Source organism: Artemia franciscana, chromosome 17 (genome assembly GCF_032884065.1).
Source record: "Artemia franciscana chromosome 17, ASM3288406v1, whole genome shotgun sequence".
Taxonomy (NCBI): Eukaryota; Metazoa; Arthropoda; class Branchiopoda; order Anostraca; family Artemiidae; genus Artemia; species Artemia franciscana.
This window is the reverse complement of record NC_088879.1, coordinates 6312342-6328585: the sequence shown is the minus strand read 5'-3', so window position 1 is coordinate 6328585 and position 16244 is coordinate 6312342. Positions and strand designations below refer to the sequence as shown.

General features: G+C 35.4%; 1 protein-coding gene across 1 annotated transcript in view; it reads left to right on the top strand.

The window, feature by feature from the left end:
• Positions 1-16244, top strand: part of LOC136037749 (protein ERGIC-53-like) — a 43372-nt gene that overhangs the window by 20312 nt on the left and 6816 nt on the right. The window contains exons 5-8 of the mRNA XM_065720541.1: positions 3025-3168; positions 7443-7573; positions 9644-9836; positions 13776-13915. Coding sequence (XP_065576613.1) covers positions 3025-3168; positions 7443-7573; positions 9644-9836; positions 13776-13915 — 608 coding nt within the window. The remainder of the gene's footprint in view (positions 1-3024; positions 3169-7442; positions 7574-9643; positions 9837-13775; positions 13916-16244) is intronic.

The window sequence follows — 16244 nt, the reverse complement described above, 5'->3', positions numbered from 1 at the left end:
CAGTTTTGCTGTTTTAGGCTTTCCCCTTGTTTCTGGTGCAGATTCATGGATGATGTGGTTTGAATTTGGAAACACGGTTTAGAGTACTTAGACCTTTTCCAAAAAACATTTAAATAGTTTTGATAAAAATGTGAAATTTACAGTGGAGTTTGAAGAAAAGGACAAACTATCTTTTCTTGATATCCTATTGATTAAAAGTGATTTCCATTTACTTTTCTCAGTATATAGAAAGCCTACACACAGTGATAGGTATTTGAACTTTCATTCGTGCCACCCCATTTCAACGAAACGAGGGTTTGTGATTGCACTGGTGGATAGAGCTTTCAGAATTTGTTAACAGGAGTTCTTAGATTCTGAATTGTTGTATTTGAGGGATATTTTATTTTGAAATAGTTACCCAATCAAATTCATTGATAAAATAATAAAAAATAGACGTATTAAACACAACAATAGGGCTATTGGGGTTTCACAGTTACAGAATTAAATATGCCGAAAAGTTCATTTCTTTGCCTTACGTACCTATTTTCGGGGAGATGCTTAAAAGAATTTCGCGTAAACATAACATAGATACTTGTTTCCAATCAGTGAGACCATTTGGTAGTTTCCTTAATTCTGGGAAGGACTTAAAACCTGGGAGATTTAGTTAGTGGGGTGTATAAAATTCTTTGTTCTTGTGGAAAGTTTTATATTGGTAGAACTCACCAGCAATTTATTGAAAGATCTATTGAGCATCGCAACTCAATAGAAAAAAAATCTACAATTAAGAAAGCCTCCTGAAACTTTTGTTTCGGCTCTGGCTGAACATACATTCTTTCAACGAGGCTATAGAAACTAAAACATATGTTTGCTAATCTTTCAATAAATAGAGACACAGGAAATTTAAATATTGGCCCAATTTATGATTGTCTTTTGAAAAATGGACCAGTAGTCAATAAAGGAATTAAAATTTTACACAATCACTAGGGGACAAGATTAAATACTAGACCAAAATGAGTTGCTTCAATATTAGCTAACAAGAGGATTATTTCGCAACGGAATAGTTACCTTACTTTCAATTTTAATAATTTTTTCTCAGTTGCTTTCATATTCTCATTGATAGTAACTCTAATAGCTAGTTGTCATGTCTCTGGGTTTGCCCCTGCGTGACAGGGGTGAAACAAGGCTGTGTGCTATCACCACTGCATCCTTATCATTGATTATATTTTCCGGATCTTTTACGGACAAGGTATCGAGTTGGACAATACGCGACTCGGAGATTTCGATTTCGCTGACAATATCTGCCTCCTAGGGCCCTAGAAATAAAAGCTCCAGCATTACCTAGACCAAATCAGAGACGCTGCCGAACCTTTTAGCCTTAAGATAAATGCCAATAAAACAAAAAATATGGCGAACACTGGATCTCCACTCAGCATAAGATGCAATAACCAGACGAAAGAGCAAGTCGTAGAGTTCAAGTACCTAGGGAATACCATCCACAATTCAGAATCGTGTCAGTGAAAAGTTAAGCTAAGAATCAGCCAGGCTAATATATCTTTCAGGAAACTGTCTCAAATTTGGTGCAGCCAGAAGTACTCTATCCAACTCGAGCTGAGGCCGTTCAACAGCAACGTCCTCTCAACGCTTTACTATGGTTCTGAAACTTGTCACATAGATCAACAACTTGAAGAGAAACTCCTCGCGTTCAAAAACATGGTTTCAAGGCACATTCTAAATATCCAATGGTCTCAAAAAGTGACAAACGCTACCTCATGAGACAAGACATCTCAGCCACTGATAACCAAAGTAATCAAATATAGGAAGTGGAAATACCTTGAGCATGTGATCCTCTTGTCCGAAACCCGACTACCAAAGGTCGTCCTTCAGTGGCAGCCACGTGGTACCAGAAGAAGAGGAAGCCCCAGAAACACCCTAAGTGCCCCTGGATGCACAGGAGGATCTAAGGTGTAGGATAAGTCAATCTGAAAGACCTCGATGAAGAAAGAAACTAATTTTTTAAAGTAGTTTTGGTAAATGTTTAAAAAAAAAATAAGGTAATCACCGTGATTCTCGGTACACGGCTATTTCCCGGTACCATGAAGTAGTTGTATCTCCACTGCTTCTGTATCTTAAAAAAGAGGATAAAGTATTTTATGAGGATTTTAATCTGTAGTTCCCTATTGTCATTTGGAAAGTTATTAAGGATAGGATTCAGAAAGAGTTTTAAAAAAGTTAAGAAAAAAAATCTCGTCCGAAGTTATTAGCAATTGAAATATTGTTCTACCAAGCAATGTTTATAGATGAACGTTGTTTTTATTTTTTTAAATGAACAAATATTTAACATTTTGTAGTCATTTACTATTTGAAACTTTTCAACCATCCTCCCAAGCAAATAAAAACACTTACAGAAAAGTATGGTCTTCTTTCTTTAGGATTGTCAAATAATTCCTTCAGTCTAGGACAGCTTGGACACCCTCTATTCATTGGATGATTGTATCGTCTATGCATTATTATGCTTACTCTAAAATCACTTATTTAAAAATCACTTATTTAAAAAATCAGCTGTATTTCCCCTTTTTTAATCGGCTATCTTTCACTTAGTCACAGCTTAGATACCAATACAGTTATGAAACTCCTAATTGCCCATGAGAAGCTTTTGGTACAGAGCTCTGAACTTGGCGCCTCCTCCGAGCCCGCGCTCCGACGCGTAGATCGTACTACAACACCATAGGTGGAAATGCAATTTTGTTTTGTTAACACCATAGGCTATAGATTTATTGGGATCTAAGCTGTGAATTGCTCCGACTTTTAGATTCAGACTGCCAGTTTCATGTCTCCAGCCGCTAGCATTGCTACTGCGCACTGTGTCCCAAAAATAAATCGAGTTTTCATAACTGTATTGGTATCTAAGCTGTGCACTTAGTATACATTTATGTATACTAATTTTACGTATACTAGTGAATACTTATGTACACTAGTGTTTTTAAGTATACTTATATACATTTTAGTGTCTATACATTTTTTGTTAATGCTTTGTTTACTTTTCAGGTATACTTCCAAAGTGGCATGACAAACAATGAGAAAGAATACGAGCTGTGTTTCCGGTCTGAGAACGTGATCCTCCCTAAAGGTGGCTATTTTGGTATTACCGCTGCCACCGGTGGTCTTGCTGATGATCACGATGTTCTCAAAGTAAGTTGCCTCTCCACATACTGAAAAGTATGCTCATTGAGCAAATGAACCAATAAAAAAGGCATTCAACATTTATTGATATTTTGGTATTATGACTTTTTATGACATCATGACATTTTTATTTATTACAAAATGACATTGGGGCCAACCTTTTAATATTGGTCCAACCAACCCTCCTCCTCGTAGACAAATTCTGAATTTGTGGCTAAAAAACGGCGCCCTTTACTGCCAGGAGATTGTAAATAAGATTATTTAAACACTGGTAGTTATTTAAGCAAATCTTATATTGTGATATTCTTATGTTTTCATACGCCTGTCCTGCTTCGCGCCCATTTCTCATTTAACATCAGGCATCTGAAACAGAATATTCAAACAGGGCTCTAAAAATGTTTTATTGGCTTTTCCTTTAATCCTTATAAGTTTGTGTAAATCAGCTTCATCTGATCTTCTTGGAAATAAGACGATATTAAGTTATAATGGACTTTTGACTGAAATGCCTACAGTCAACTTTTGCCATCTCTTTCTCCCTCTCTATCAAGACAGCTTGGCAACTCACTACGACACTAAACTTTCTAGAAAGAATTCCAGTAGGCTTTTGCTTCAAGTGAATTTTAATTCGGCAAGCAAAACATATCTTATTTCCTTAGTGCAGTATTTGACATCTTCCTGTTGATTTTATATCTTACTGTTGTATTTATGTTGTGTTTGTGCAGTATTTGATATTTTCCATAAATTATATTGACATTTTCCATATCTAAAGAAAAATATCATAATTCCTTTGTACAGTATTTTATTCTTTTAACTATCGATTTTATTGCTTGACTTTTTCTTTTAGATCTTACTGTATAAGTCCTGCAGTAGTACTTGCTACTATTGGATTTTTGCTCTTGTGGCTTTTTTAGCTCTTTGCTTTATTTGATTCTTTTTTTTAATATTGGCATGCTCGTGCTAGCTGAAAGTACCAAGGACATAAAAATAAACAGCATTTTTGCCACCCCCTGAGGCAAATTTTTGTCCTAAGAAGAGTGAATCATTTTGGGGGGGGGAAGAGAGTAGGGAGTAGGATAAACCATCCGTCTTGGATCTATTTATATCCGAAAACCACGATTTTGTAAGATTTTTCTTTTGGTCGTTTCAAAATTATGACGTCTATACGTCAATACGTCGTATAAAATTATGGTATTGCCCCACGTCATTTTGTGGTATTGCCCCACGTCTTTGGGGTAATACCACAAATTCGCTACTGTTGCCACATTTAATAACAAAAGAGTAAGTAAATCTTATTTGCTAAATTTATAAATTTTGGCGATACAAAGTCGAACATTAGGTTGACAACAATTCATCAGGTTGGCTTGTTGTTGACAACAGCAACTTGTTGACGTGAAAATTGAATACAGAAGTACTCCCTGTGTAATAAAACATTTATTAGTACCTATATTTATCATTTTCAACTAATATTTATCCTTAGGTGTCATTTTAAGTGGCTTCCCTAGTGTGTGAATTTACCTACCTGGAGTTTGAAATTATTCATAACTAATTTTCTATCCCCAAGAGAATTCATCCTTTGTGTTTAAATTTTAATTAAAACAAATAAGGTAGATATTTTAAGTGCATTTGTTTCTTCTGAAATTACATAGTTGCCAAAGAGGGTGTAGTTGCCAAATATAGCCAAGCGTTATATTTTTATATCACCACAGATTACGTTGGCTCAGCCGTTTTTCGCGTATTTTCGGTGATAGAATTCAGGCTGCATTTTTTGGAGATAGGCTGTGCAGAAGAGACAACAACGAACATTCAAGAGGCCGTATAATAACAGCGGGATTTTTCATCCTTAAACTGCTGGGATCAGGTGATCTTTAAAGCTTGTAACACGATGCCACCAAAGAGACCTCGTCAGAGCCCCAAAAAAGGGACTGGTAAGTGCGCAACATGTGGCGAGAACTTAAATGTAAATTCAGGTTCTATGGACTGAGACGGATGAACCCTCTGGATATGCATTGATTGTCTGAAAATATCAGAGGCGGAATACTCTCTACTAACTGAAGTAACACGGCGAGTCGGCTGTAAGTGGAAATTCCCAGTTTGCAAAAGTCTTTGGAAGATATTCACAAACTTATGGACAAGACTCTCGAACCATTCCAGTCGACTCTTAGTGCAGTAAAAGAACTGGACACCAAAGTTAAAAAATACTATGAAAGAAGCATTTGCCGAACTGCGAGGACAGCTAACCATTGTCATTGAAAATCGTTTCGGTAATTTGAAATCCGATTGAGACCCTTGGACAGTGTCCCTCGCGCTGAAAAAAAAAAGGCGAGTGTCCCTCGCCTTGGACAGGCGCTGAAAAAAGATCTGGAGATGCAGCTTGAAACCAAAGTTAAACAGATGGTTGCAGATGATAGAGACCGTCAGCGTCAAAAGCTAAACATCGTTGTTTTTGCCCCCCCCCCCTCAGACTAGTGATGGACTTTGCATCCAAAAATACCTTGCAGGTGATTGTGAACTCCGAAACATAAGCGTCTCTAATGTCCCTCATCTGAGGAGTCAGCAAAACCAAGTTACATCCACCAATGGCCAAGAAAGGGCCTGTTCCCATATTATTCTCAGTCCCAGATGTCAAGACTCAAAAACCGATTCTGCAAATGTCTTACGAAAGAAAATGGTCAGGTACGTTTCAGTTCCGAAATGATGTCTCCAAGATCGACCGTGAGAAAAAGGCAAAGCTATATGACGAGTTGAATGTCAGCCGTGCACAGAGTGAAGCTGATTTGGTTGTGCGTGGGAACTCTAATAGTTCCAAAAACGGTTAGATTCGTACAGGCCATCCGGCTGCAATGGAACATTAAATGATATAACCTGCAATGTAACCAGAGTAAATAGACAGTTAGATGGTAATGGTTTTCAAAGTAACACTAGGGACACATGGCCCCCTCCAGGCATGAAACGGAAAAAGAATCTTTCCGTGTTGTATATGAATGCCGATGTACTTTCAAACAAACTTGATGAACTGTATCTTTTGGTAAATTTAGCAATTGCTCGGAGAACTCACCATAAAATCTATTGAAATGTTGACCATAAAACTCGGTTTGATATGTCATACCTCCCCCCCCCCCTTTCTGATACATATTGGAGGAAAAACGGCATCAGCCACTTTAGCTCTGCCGCAAAAAAAGAACCTCTTGAATTTTGCAATTGACTGATTTACTGGCCAATTGAAACAAAGTGCAATAAGCTCACGCTCTTTGTGTCTCGGCAACCGGTGTAAGGTAAACTGTACATCTTAGTAGAGAAATGTTCGGTGGATGCACACATGGCAATTCCAGCAAAATAACATTACTTTTATTTAAAAAGCAAAGAAAATTCTGTAATTGACTGGTAGACAGTATAAGCTTCTCAACATACAGTAAAAGAAAAAACCAACGTTTTTTGAAATAGCTATTGAGATATATGGTAGATAACTAGATCTGGTTAAATATTTTGAAATTTTTTTTTGTTCAGATATTAAAAATTCAAGTGTGAAGAAACTCAAAAGAGGATTTTTCTTACTTTTTTGGTTCACAGATTTCTGCTTTTTAGTCTGTAACAATTAGTTAAACTCCACCTGAATTTTATTTTATGAGTTTATTTTTGAAAACTTCCTACATATTGTACAACGGGAACTGGTTAAAATGGGCAAATATTTATATTTTTCGTTTCATTGTGTTTATAAATTATTCTTAAAAAAAAAACAATTTCAAAAACTCTAATTCATGAGATTTTCATCATAGTAAAAAAAAGAGTAAAGTCCGGCTTGAACACCTTATTCAGCAATTTGGAAAATCCGTCCTAGCCAATAAGAGCCACCGATCACTACTACCCGAACCAGCCCCTCCCAATAGTCGAACTTGGTTACAAAATAAACTTCTACCCCTAGAATACGAGCTAATCGTTACGCCAACTCATTTGTGCCTTTCTTCATATCAATTTTCAATGCTGAGTTGTAGTGTGTGATTTTTGTTTAAATGTATGATTTTGTAAAAAAAAAAAAAACTGAATTTAGCTGTGCTACGATATTTTTTAAATATACCGATCTCTCTCTCTCTCTCTCTCTCTCTCTCTCTCTCTCTCTCTCTCTCTCTCTCTCTCTCTCTCTTACTTTCAAAATAACCACAGTTGAAGGTTGTAATTGTCAGTTTACTCATTTTCCTGTGATGTTTCTTTAAAATTTAGCATTATACCACTCAATTTTAAAAACAATTTTTCCTCTCTGTTTTTGCTGATAGATTTATGTTTTTTAGTTTTTGACGAATAGTTTAACTCCACCTGAAGTGATGGATAAGGCAAATCAACGTATCAATCAATTGGAGCAAGAAAAACTGGCTAAAGAATATGAGCGCTATCAGGAAAACTTTCAGAAACAAAAGGACGAGTGAGTTTTTCAATTTTGTTTGCTTAACAGCTCTAAATGGGTACCGTGAGGACAGGGGTTCGAGTATTGGTGTCACTGGTTATTTGGTTTAGGACAGGTCAATGCTGTGACAAGTCAACGGACTGCAGCTAAACTAAACTAGCAAATGAAAAAATGAATTCAATTTATAATTCATAACTTTGCTTCATTAACCTGTAAGATTCTTTTTGAATCTGGGGTTGAGTGACCTTCTTTTGTTTTGTTTATGTAAATATAATTTTCATTTTTAATAGATTCCCATTTATACACCGATTGTTGCAGAGGAAAGGAACCCATGGTTTCATTATAAACATTTGCTTTGGTTTTGTTCTAAAGTTGTTACCATCAGTGCTGGGAGTTTTGTTTTATACTGTGAGTTGTTCTTATCTATTTTATTGTTTATAAAGATATTTTTTTCGTTTTTTTTAGTTGTCGTGTTTTTTTTGTTTGCTGATGTCTTAAAAAGTCTTAAATTGTCGGTTGTAATTTTTTTTTTTTGTTGAGAAAGGCTCCCGGACGTGGGGCCGAAATATTCGGAGTATTTTTTTTTTTTTTTTTTTTTTTTTTTTTTTTTTTTTTTTTTAGTTAAAGTGTAGTTTTTATATTTTATTTTTGTTCACTGTTTTGTCGATATTTAAACCCGTTTTTTCTTCGCTTAATTTTTCGTAAATAGAAAAGCAGTCTGATCTAAGAATTTATTTAGGTCAGTTGTGTGACTGCAAACTCAGGCGGAATCGACCCAGCTCTAAATGGGTACCTGGAGAAATCCTCCACTGCACTTCCTGGCTGAAGGGCCATGAAACGGATATCAGCACCGTCGCTAGGGGTTGTAAACTCCAGTGCTGTATTCTTTACCTTTTTTTTACCTTACTTTCGTAAACTAATAAGAAAATAGTCTCAAATAAAACAATAACAGCTTGGCCAGAATTTACATTGCTCCAAAGGAATAAATCAGGCTTCAATAGTGGACGAAAATAACCATTGTACGGTTACAATGAACGACATTAAAAATGTCCTTGATACTTTAAATTAGTTTAGTATGAAGATATACAATCATATAAGTTATAAGTAAATAACAAAACCTGGTATCTTAATTTTTAATGAAAAAGACGTCTGTATGCGGCTATCTAGTTTCTAACTTAGCTGGCGTTAAGTTTGAAAATAAGGAACGTGTGTAAAGAATAAAAAAAATATACGCGTAAAATATCAGCACAAAATGAATAAAAAATATATAATCATAGAACTCTAGAAATAAACAACAAAGAGAGATAAACTCTACAAAAAGAAAACTTCAAACGAGACGACGGCCAGTAGAGAGGAAAGACTAAAACAACGCGGATATTTCGCCTGTATCCAAACAAGGCGTCCTCAGCACAAGATAAAAAATTAAAAGAAAACTAATCTAAAAACAAATAAAAACCACCACCAATAATAATAAATAAAATTGTCGCTACTTATCCACGTAGGGGAAAGCAGCTATTTGAGTTACTTCAATGAGAATCAAAGAGCAACTGAGGAAAAATTATGAAAATCGAAACTTAGTTAATTATTCTGTTGCGAAATAATCCTCTTGTAAGCTAATATTGAAGCAACTCTTTTTGGTCTAGTGGGTAATCTTGTTCCCTGGTGATTGTGTAAAATTTTAATTCCCCCATCAACTATTGGTTCATTTTTCAAAAGAATATCATAAATTGGGTCAATATTTAAATTTCCTGTGTCTCTATTTATTGAAATATTAGCAAATATATGTTTTTTAATTTCTATAGCCTCCCTCGCCCACTGAGAAAAACCTTTATCATTAGAAATAGCTGTAGCCTCATCAAATTGTATAAAATGTTCAGGATAAAAGAATGTATGTTCAGCTAGAGCCGTAACAAAAGTTTCCGGAGGCTTTCTTAATTGTAGGGTTTTTTCTATTCTCATTATTACTAGAAAACACTAATTTCATTATTACTAGAAAACACTTGTATTTAATGTTTAAACCTATAGGCATTTAAGGGGAGGGATGGATTCATAACGACTAATTTCTCAAGTTGTTTATTTGTATTTCAGATATAGAAAGGAGAACCCAAATGCACCGAAAGAGGAAACAGAGGACGGGGAATGGTTTGAATCAGATCAACAGCGAGAGCTGAACCAGATTTTCTTAGGACAAAGCCAAATTTTTGACCATATCCGGGATATGCATAGAAAACTAGACGAAATTGTTGGAAGACAGGAAAGAAGCATGGTCTTACTCTCTCAGGTTTGATATAAATCTTAAATATATATATATATATATATATATATATATATATATATATATATATATATATATATATATATATATATATATATATATATATATATATATATATATATATATATATATATATATATATATATATATATATATATAGTTTTACTTAAAAAGCTTTTCATGAGAAAAATACCAAACTTTTAGATCCAGAAGGCTGAAATCAAGACCCAGGCTCCAGCAGCTGGATTCAGTTCAGCTATTGTGAACCGAGTTCTTCTTCAACCTTAAGTCAACATAAGCGATGTCGTTTCCATTCTCATTGCATCTGGAACTATGATGAAACTGGTATACCAACTGTCTTGGACGTTTCCAAGGTAGATGCGAAGAAAGACTTAAAGCAGATGTCGTAGGTCAGGTTTGTAGAGAAAGGAACAAGTGTGACAATGTTGTTCAGGTCGGTTTTTCGGGTCGGGTGAAATCGCCAGTCTGTATCTTTCCAAGGATGTCCTTGATCTCATTTCGGGAATGTCCCGAATGTCCCGGTTGTCTAGGAATAACTCACCGAGATAGCTGGCTGACTTGTCTTTACCTTGCGTCTTCCACCCAGCAAAACGTTCTAAGGATCTTTCAGCATTACTACTCCATGATAGCCATAATGTCCAGGGGCTGTGTACTTCCTGTCGTTGGTGTACGTGGCTCTGTACTACCGAGCCATAAAAATTTCAGAGGGGGCCTAGAAACAGTTAAGAGTTTGTAGTCGAAAGTTTCAGCTAAAAATATTCAGGAGGATGATGAATTAAATGGAAATGCACTATTCACATCCGGGTATTCAAAAGGGCGTATCTGCAATATTTCAGGAACGGCTAAAGGAATTAAGTTGAAGTTTGGGGGCATCTTGGGGGAGGGGTTTCAACTAAATCAAAAGACAGTTGGCGTATCCAGGTTGTCCATTAGATAGCCATTAGAGCCACATGTCAGTTGAATTTGTGAAACCTGACAAGGACAACGAGAACAACAGTTTTGCTTTTCCTTCACACTGTTCACATTACTTCAAGCCACTCAATGTCTCAGTTTACTAGCCATTTGAGTGTATACTGAGAAAAAGGATAATTTTTTGGCATCAACTTAATCCTATTTGGCAAATTTCTGTTCATGACCTTAGCTTTGAGAGAAGCTACTTTAGAGCAAGCTGAATCTAGAATAAGTTCAGAATAGCGGGAATTTGGGCATTTAACAGAAATATTTTCGCAGCGCTGACTTTCTACCAGCCTAGATGACAAGACTCGAATATATCCGCTTGTCACATTAGCCCAACAGGGGTCCCTCTTCTCCCCAAGGAAGTTTAAAAACAACGCAGAGGATAGACTGGACTCCTGAAGCAGTAAAACTGTACCCCAGGGCAGTAATCGCCAAACGACGGGGGAGTTTCAAGAAGCAGGGAAATACCCACTGATACCCAACAAAAAGAAACCCTGGATGCTGATGCTCAGCCCAAAAAAGGAAAATAAAAATAAGAATGTAACTCAATCCCACACAAAAAAGAAAAAAATCGAGACATGTCAAAACATAGAACATTAGTAGCAGTGATGAAGAGGTTGAATTGATTAAGAATTAGAGCAGCTCCTGAATACTGCATAAAAATGCTGAGAAATAGGCTAATTTCTTGAAGGCTGTTTTTCAAATGTGATTTGTACCACACAAGGTGCCATTAATTATGCAAAAATTCCAAAATGTATGCTTCCTATCAGTGCTGTGGAGCACCTGAAGTCGTTGTATTAAATTATTAAATTAAATGTTATTATTAAATATTAAATTAAATTTTAATTTATTAATTAATTTTAATTTATTAATTTATTTATATTTAATTTATTAATATTATAATTTATTTATAAATATTAATAATTTATTAATTAAATTTTAATTTATTAATTTAAAGGAATACTAAATTAAAATTTCGCATTTGTTGCTTGTTTCCTGCACATTTCTATGAAGGCTGAAACGTCATACTCAGCTTTCTAAGTCATCCTGTGCCTGTCCAGTTTCTCCCTACAGGTAGGGCCAAAATAGGCAGTGGGTCAAGACCCACTGTCAAACAGTGAACAGCCCACATGTATGGAGTATCTTCTGAAATCTTTGAGAGGGAGAGAGAGAGAAGAGGTCAATTTAAGCTACAATGGCTAATTTGGCTCAAATGGCTAATTTGATGTTGAAATACAAAACATGTTATTATGCACTGTTTTATATATCGACGTAAAAAAGGGACGAAAGAGTTCTGGTAGCGGCTTGTCCAATTACGTACAGGCACAAGTAAATTATCTTTGAAAGATAATTGACTATTCAAAAGATTTCTAGCTTTCAAGTAGCATACATTTTTTTTTTTTTTTTTTTTTTTTTTTTTTTTTTTTTTTTTTTTTCGTCTGACGAAAAGGCAGTATTGCCCCTTGGTTATCGGAAGAAAAAAAGGAAACAGTCACTGCAGCAAATAGGGTTTTCCAGTATAATGAACAGACAATAACAAAAATCAGAAAAAGACTGCGAAAGCAGCAAATTGAGGGAGATTTTGAAGCTTCGGGGTGGGGGGGGGGGCAAGGGCCAAACCTCCTCTCGTCGCACGCAGGCTTTTTGATTCTCATTATTTATAGACAGCCTCTTTCACCAGAGGTAAAAAGAGGTTTTAACCTCGTTTTGACTCCCTGTGGCAATCAGAAAGAAGCTATTCTGGACTACATCGCGTTTTTTTATCTCCTGTGTATCAAAATGAAACCACATTATTCAGCTATGCGCCATGATCATGATGTGTGGTCTCAAGTTCCCTGTGCAAGTTTTTTGTGTGTTATTTTATGTTATTTATTTTTGTTTTATGGTATTTATTATAAGTTATTTTATTTTGTCACCAATCCTGCGGATTAGTGCTTCAACGCAAGACTTTTTCTATTTGCGTGTTTTCTTGTATTTTATATTACCAGTCCGTTGACTTTAATTTTCTATATTTTCTCCAATTTTTGAAGTTAATAAAATGCTTTAATTGAACTAAGGAGATAAAATATGTAACTCTGGAAAACTGCTAGTGTCACTTGCAGTACATTGTTATCCAAACATATTGCCAAAAACCTAATTTTTTTGTGTTTGTTTTAATTCATTAGAAGTAGAATTCCTGGTTTAAAACCGAAGATTAGTGGGCGCTTTTGTTATAACAAAATCTATTCGCTGTTGTCAAACATTGCACATAATGTCGATTTATCTTTCATGGATAAGAAATGGCTGAAAAATTAACTCGAAAACTAAAATACTTCTATGCTCTTTAGAAGATTAACCCTCTCTCTCTTCTAAAAAAAACTAAAGTGTCATTCTGTCCTATCAGACTTATTTTTCGCCTTTTAGTGCTTGTTTTCTTTATTTGTCTTGCTTTTATTTGAAGATGTTCATGTCACTTCACGTTTTTCTTTAATTCATGTTTCTCTTTCACTTCATGTTTCTCTTTAATTGCTTGTTTATTCAGCTAACACATTGGCTTCTTCCCTCCGTTGGCTAGAGTTGAACTATTGTTGTAACTATTTGTATTACTATCATTTATGAAGCAAAAACGAATCTTCAGATGTATGGTGGAAGCAAAAATCTACGACAGAATACTTTGAAAAAAAAAATGCGAATCGTGCCCTTTCCTTTTGGATAAAACGTATTGATGAGAAATTTAGTGAGTAAATTCTTAAAACTGAAAGTTAGACTGAGTATCAAAACAAGTGGATAGTTGAAAGTTATTGTTATTTCTGCATTGCTAAATAAGATTATTAGTTTTATTAAATTTGAAACCAGAATTGTACACTTTAGTGAATTTATTTCCTTGTTGGGATAAGGGGGTCGTTAGGATTAAAAAAGAATCTTTAAATTTTTTGGCTTAATTTTCGGCTTTTTTGGCTTTTTAATTTTTTGTCTTTTTTCGTTTAGACTGCAACAGCAGCTACTGGCGGTGGCCTTCAAGGTGTGCAGCCTGTTGGAATTCCAGCTCCAGAGGGTATACGAAGAAATGAAGTCGACCAACTTCTAGTCAATCAAAGGGAGGTTATGAATATTGTTCGAGATCTTAAGTAAGTCTCTCTCTTTCCCTTTTTCTTTCTCGCTCTTCTCCTTCTTCAGCTTGGAAGGCTTAGGTTGAGGTTTGGAAGACTTACCAGTATTCTATATGCGGCTTTTGGGGATTATCCGAATCGTGAAGGGGATTATCCTATGGGATAACCTTCATAGGACGTAAGGTTACACGAGCCCTACCATTACCCGAGCAAACAGCCAACAGAGACATACTACTTTTACGGGGGAGGCGTTTAGAAAAGCTCGACTTAGTGGCTGAATTGTTTTTGGTGTGGGGGGGGGGGTAACGTTATACATAACATTTAATAGGGAGTCAAAATGGGGAGGGATGACTGGCGATGGTTATGAGTTTTTTTGTTTGTTTTTTTAGATTTATGCTGGTTTTGTATGAACCCAGGTATCTTTTGGTGGTGAGGAGGGCTGTAATATACTTCAGCTTTCAGTGCTTGTGTATTTACTTCCTTGACGAGAAAAGGTATTACCTTGTTGTTCTTTATAAAGTAGCTTAAACAGGGGGAGGGGGGATAATTGGATTTTTCTAGGGTGTATCTGACACCGCGACCATGATATTTCATTCCTTAATAAGAAGCTGCTTAAAACAACGTGGTGTCAGCACAGATTTAAATTTTTTCTTTTTTACATTTTGAATGCTTTAACTTTTTGTTTTTCTATTTTTTATTTCCTCTTCTTGTTCTATCCTTCTTTGTTCTTTTTTTTCGTTTTTCTATTATTTTGTTTCGTTTTTTTTCGTCTGTCATCTCAGCTGAAGACGTCATATTGGATTTTTCTTTTGTCACGGCTGTTTTTTACCTTTTGGAAATTTTATCTTTGATCTGTTGAAAATGTGTATCTTTCACTCAGTTTCTAAAATGTTAAATAAAGAAAAGAATATCATAAAATATAATTATTAAACTATTACTACTGCTACCACTAACAACTTACTGCAGCACCAAGCCGCTTGGGGCCAACATAGCTACGCACACTCCTCATCTATCCCAGTCTATTCAAAGGTTCCATTTTTACATCCTACCAATAAGTTCCAATTTCCCTTAAATCCTTCCTTACGACCTCCTCCCACCCTTTCCGGGACGATCCGCTTTTGTATGGCCCTAGATGATTGGCCGAAAAGGACTATCTCTGGCAATCTTTCATCCTTCATCTGCAGATCGTGCCCTAGCTGTATCAACCTTTCTTTCATTTTAGCCCTAGAAAACGGGATACAACCACATTTTTTGAACAACCTACTGTTTGAAATACGCCCAGTCAAACTGGTACTCGGAACTATCTGTAGACAATCCTCTGAGAAACATCTAGCAAATTATCGTGTCCGCAGCGTTCACGGTTCTGAACCAATGAATAATCAAACCATTGATTCGCATATTTGGCTTTTTCCTCCTCCCCTCCCCCTCACTCCGCTGATAAATCATTTTCACACACATTTCACGTTTAAAAATGTGTTATCTTTACTACTGAAATATGTTGTTTTTTTTTTCAGCTCCTACAATATTGGTTAAAGAAAAGTAGCGTAAGACTTAATGACTAGATGGTGTCGGAAAAGATACAATAATGCATGGGCGCCACTTCGCTCTTTATTCAGGCAGCTTACTTCTTTGGTTACTACTGATCAATAATGCTGCGTTTATCTAGCTTCGTTTCATAGCCATGATCACATTTTCACATCTATTAGATTCGTATAATTGAAATAGTCTTATTTTACTTCAGTTTCTTGTCTAAGAAATTACTGTGAAGCGCATTTGCATAAGTTTTCGGTAAATATACCCCTTGAAAAGGTATACAACGTTTGTTACTATAAAAGAGGGGTTTTAATTAATCTTTAACTCACAGAAAGTAAGTAATAAAAGGGCATAGTAACAGGTAAATAGTAACGGGTAAACGGCATATTTGACGCTTCTGGAAGAAAAGTGAATGATCTCAATTTTATTAAGAGCATAGATATTTACGATTTGTAATTTGTTAAAAGTATAATTTGCTAAGAATATAATTGTATTGTATTTTATCATATATACATGCTATATTTGTACAAGAGTATAAAGAGCATAGAGATATATTTGGGGCTATGTATTTGCACAATAGGGGGGGGGATAAAGTCAAGCACTTTTAGGATTTCTAAAATTAAGTATTAAGAAGTTTTTTTTTACTTGTTCTTAGAATTTTATGATGTTTAAATAAAAAAATAGCGACGAAGACCACACTGCCTTTCCATAACAAACAAATACAAAGTAGAGATAATAGGGAAAATCTTTTCAAGACAGTGGAAATTATTTATGTCGGCAGGACCCATCAGAATCTAGACAAACGGTTACAACA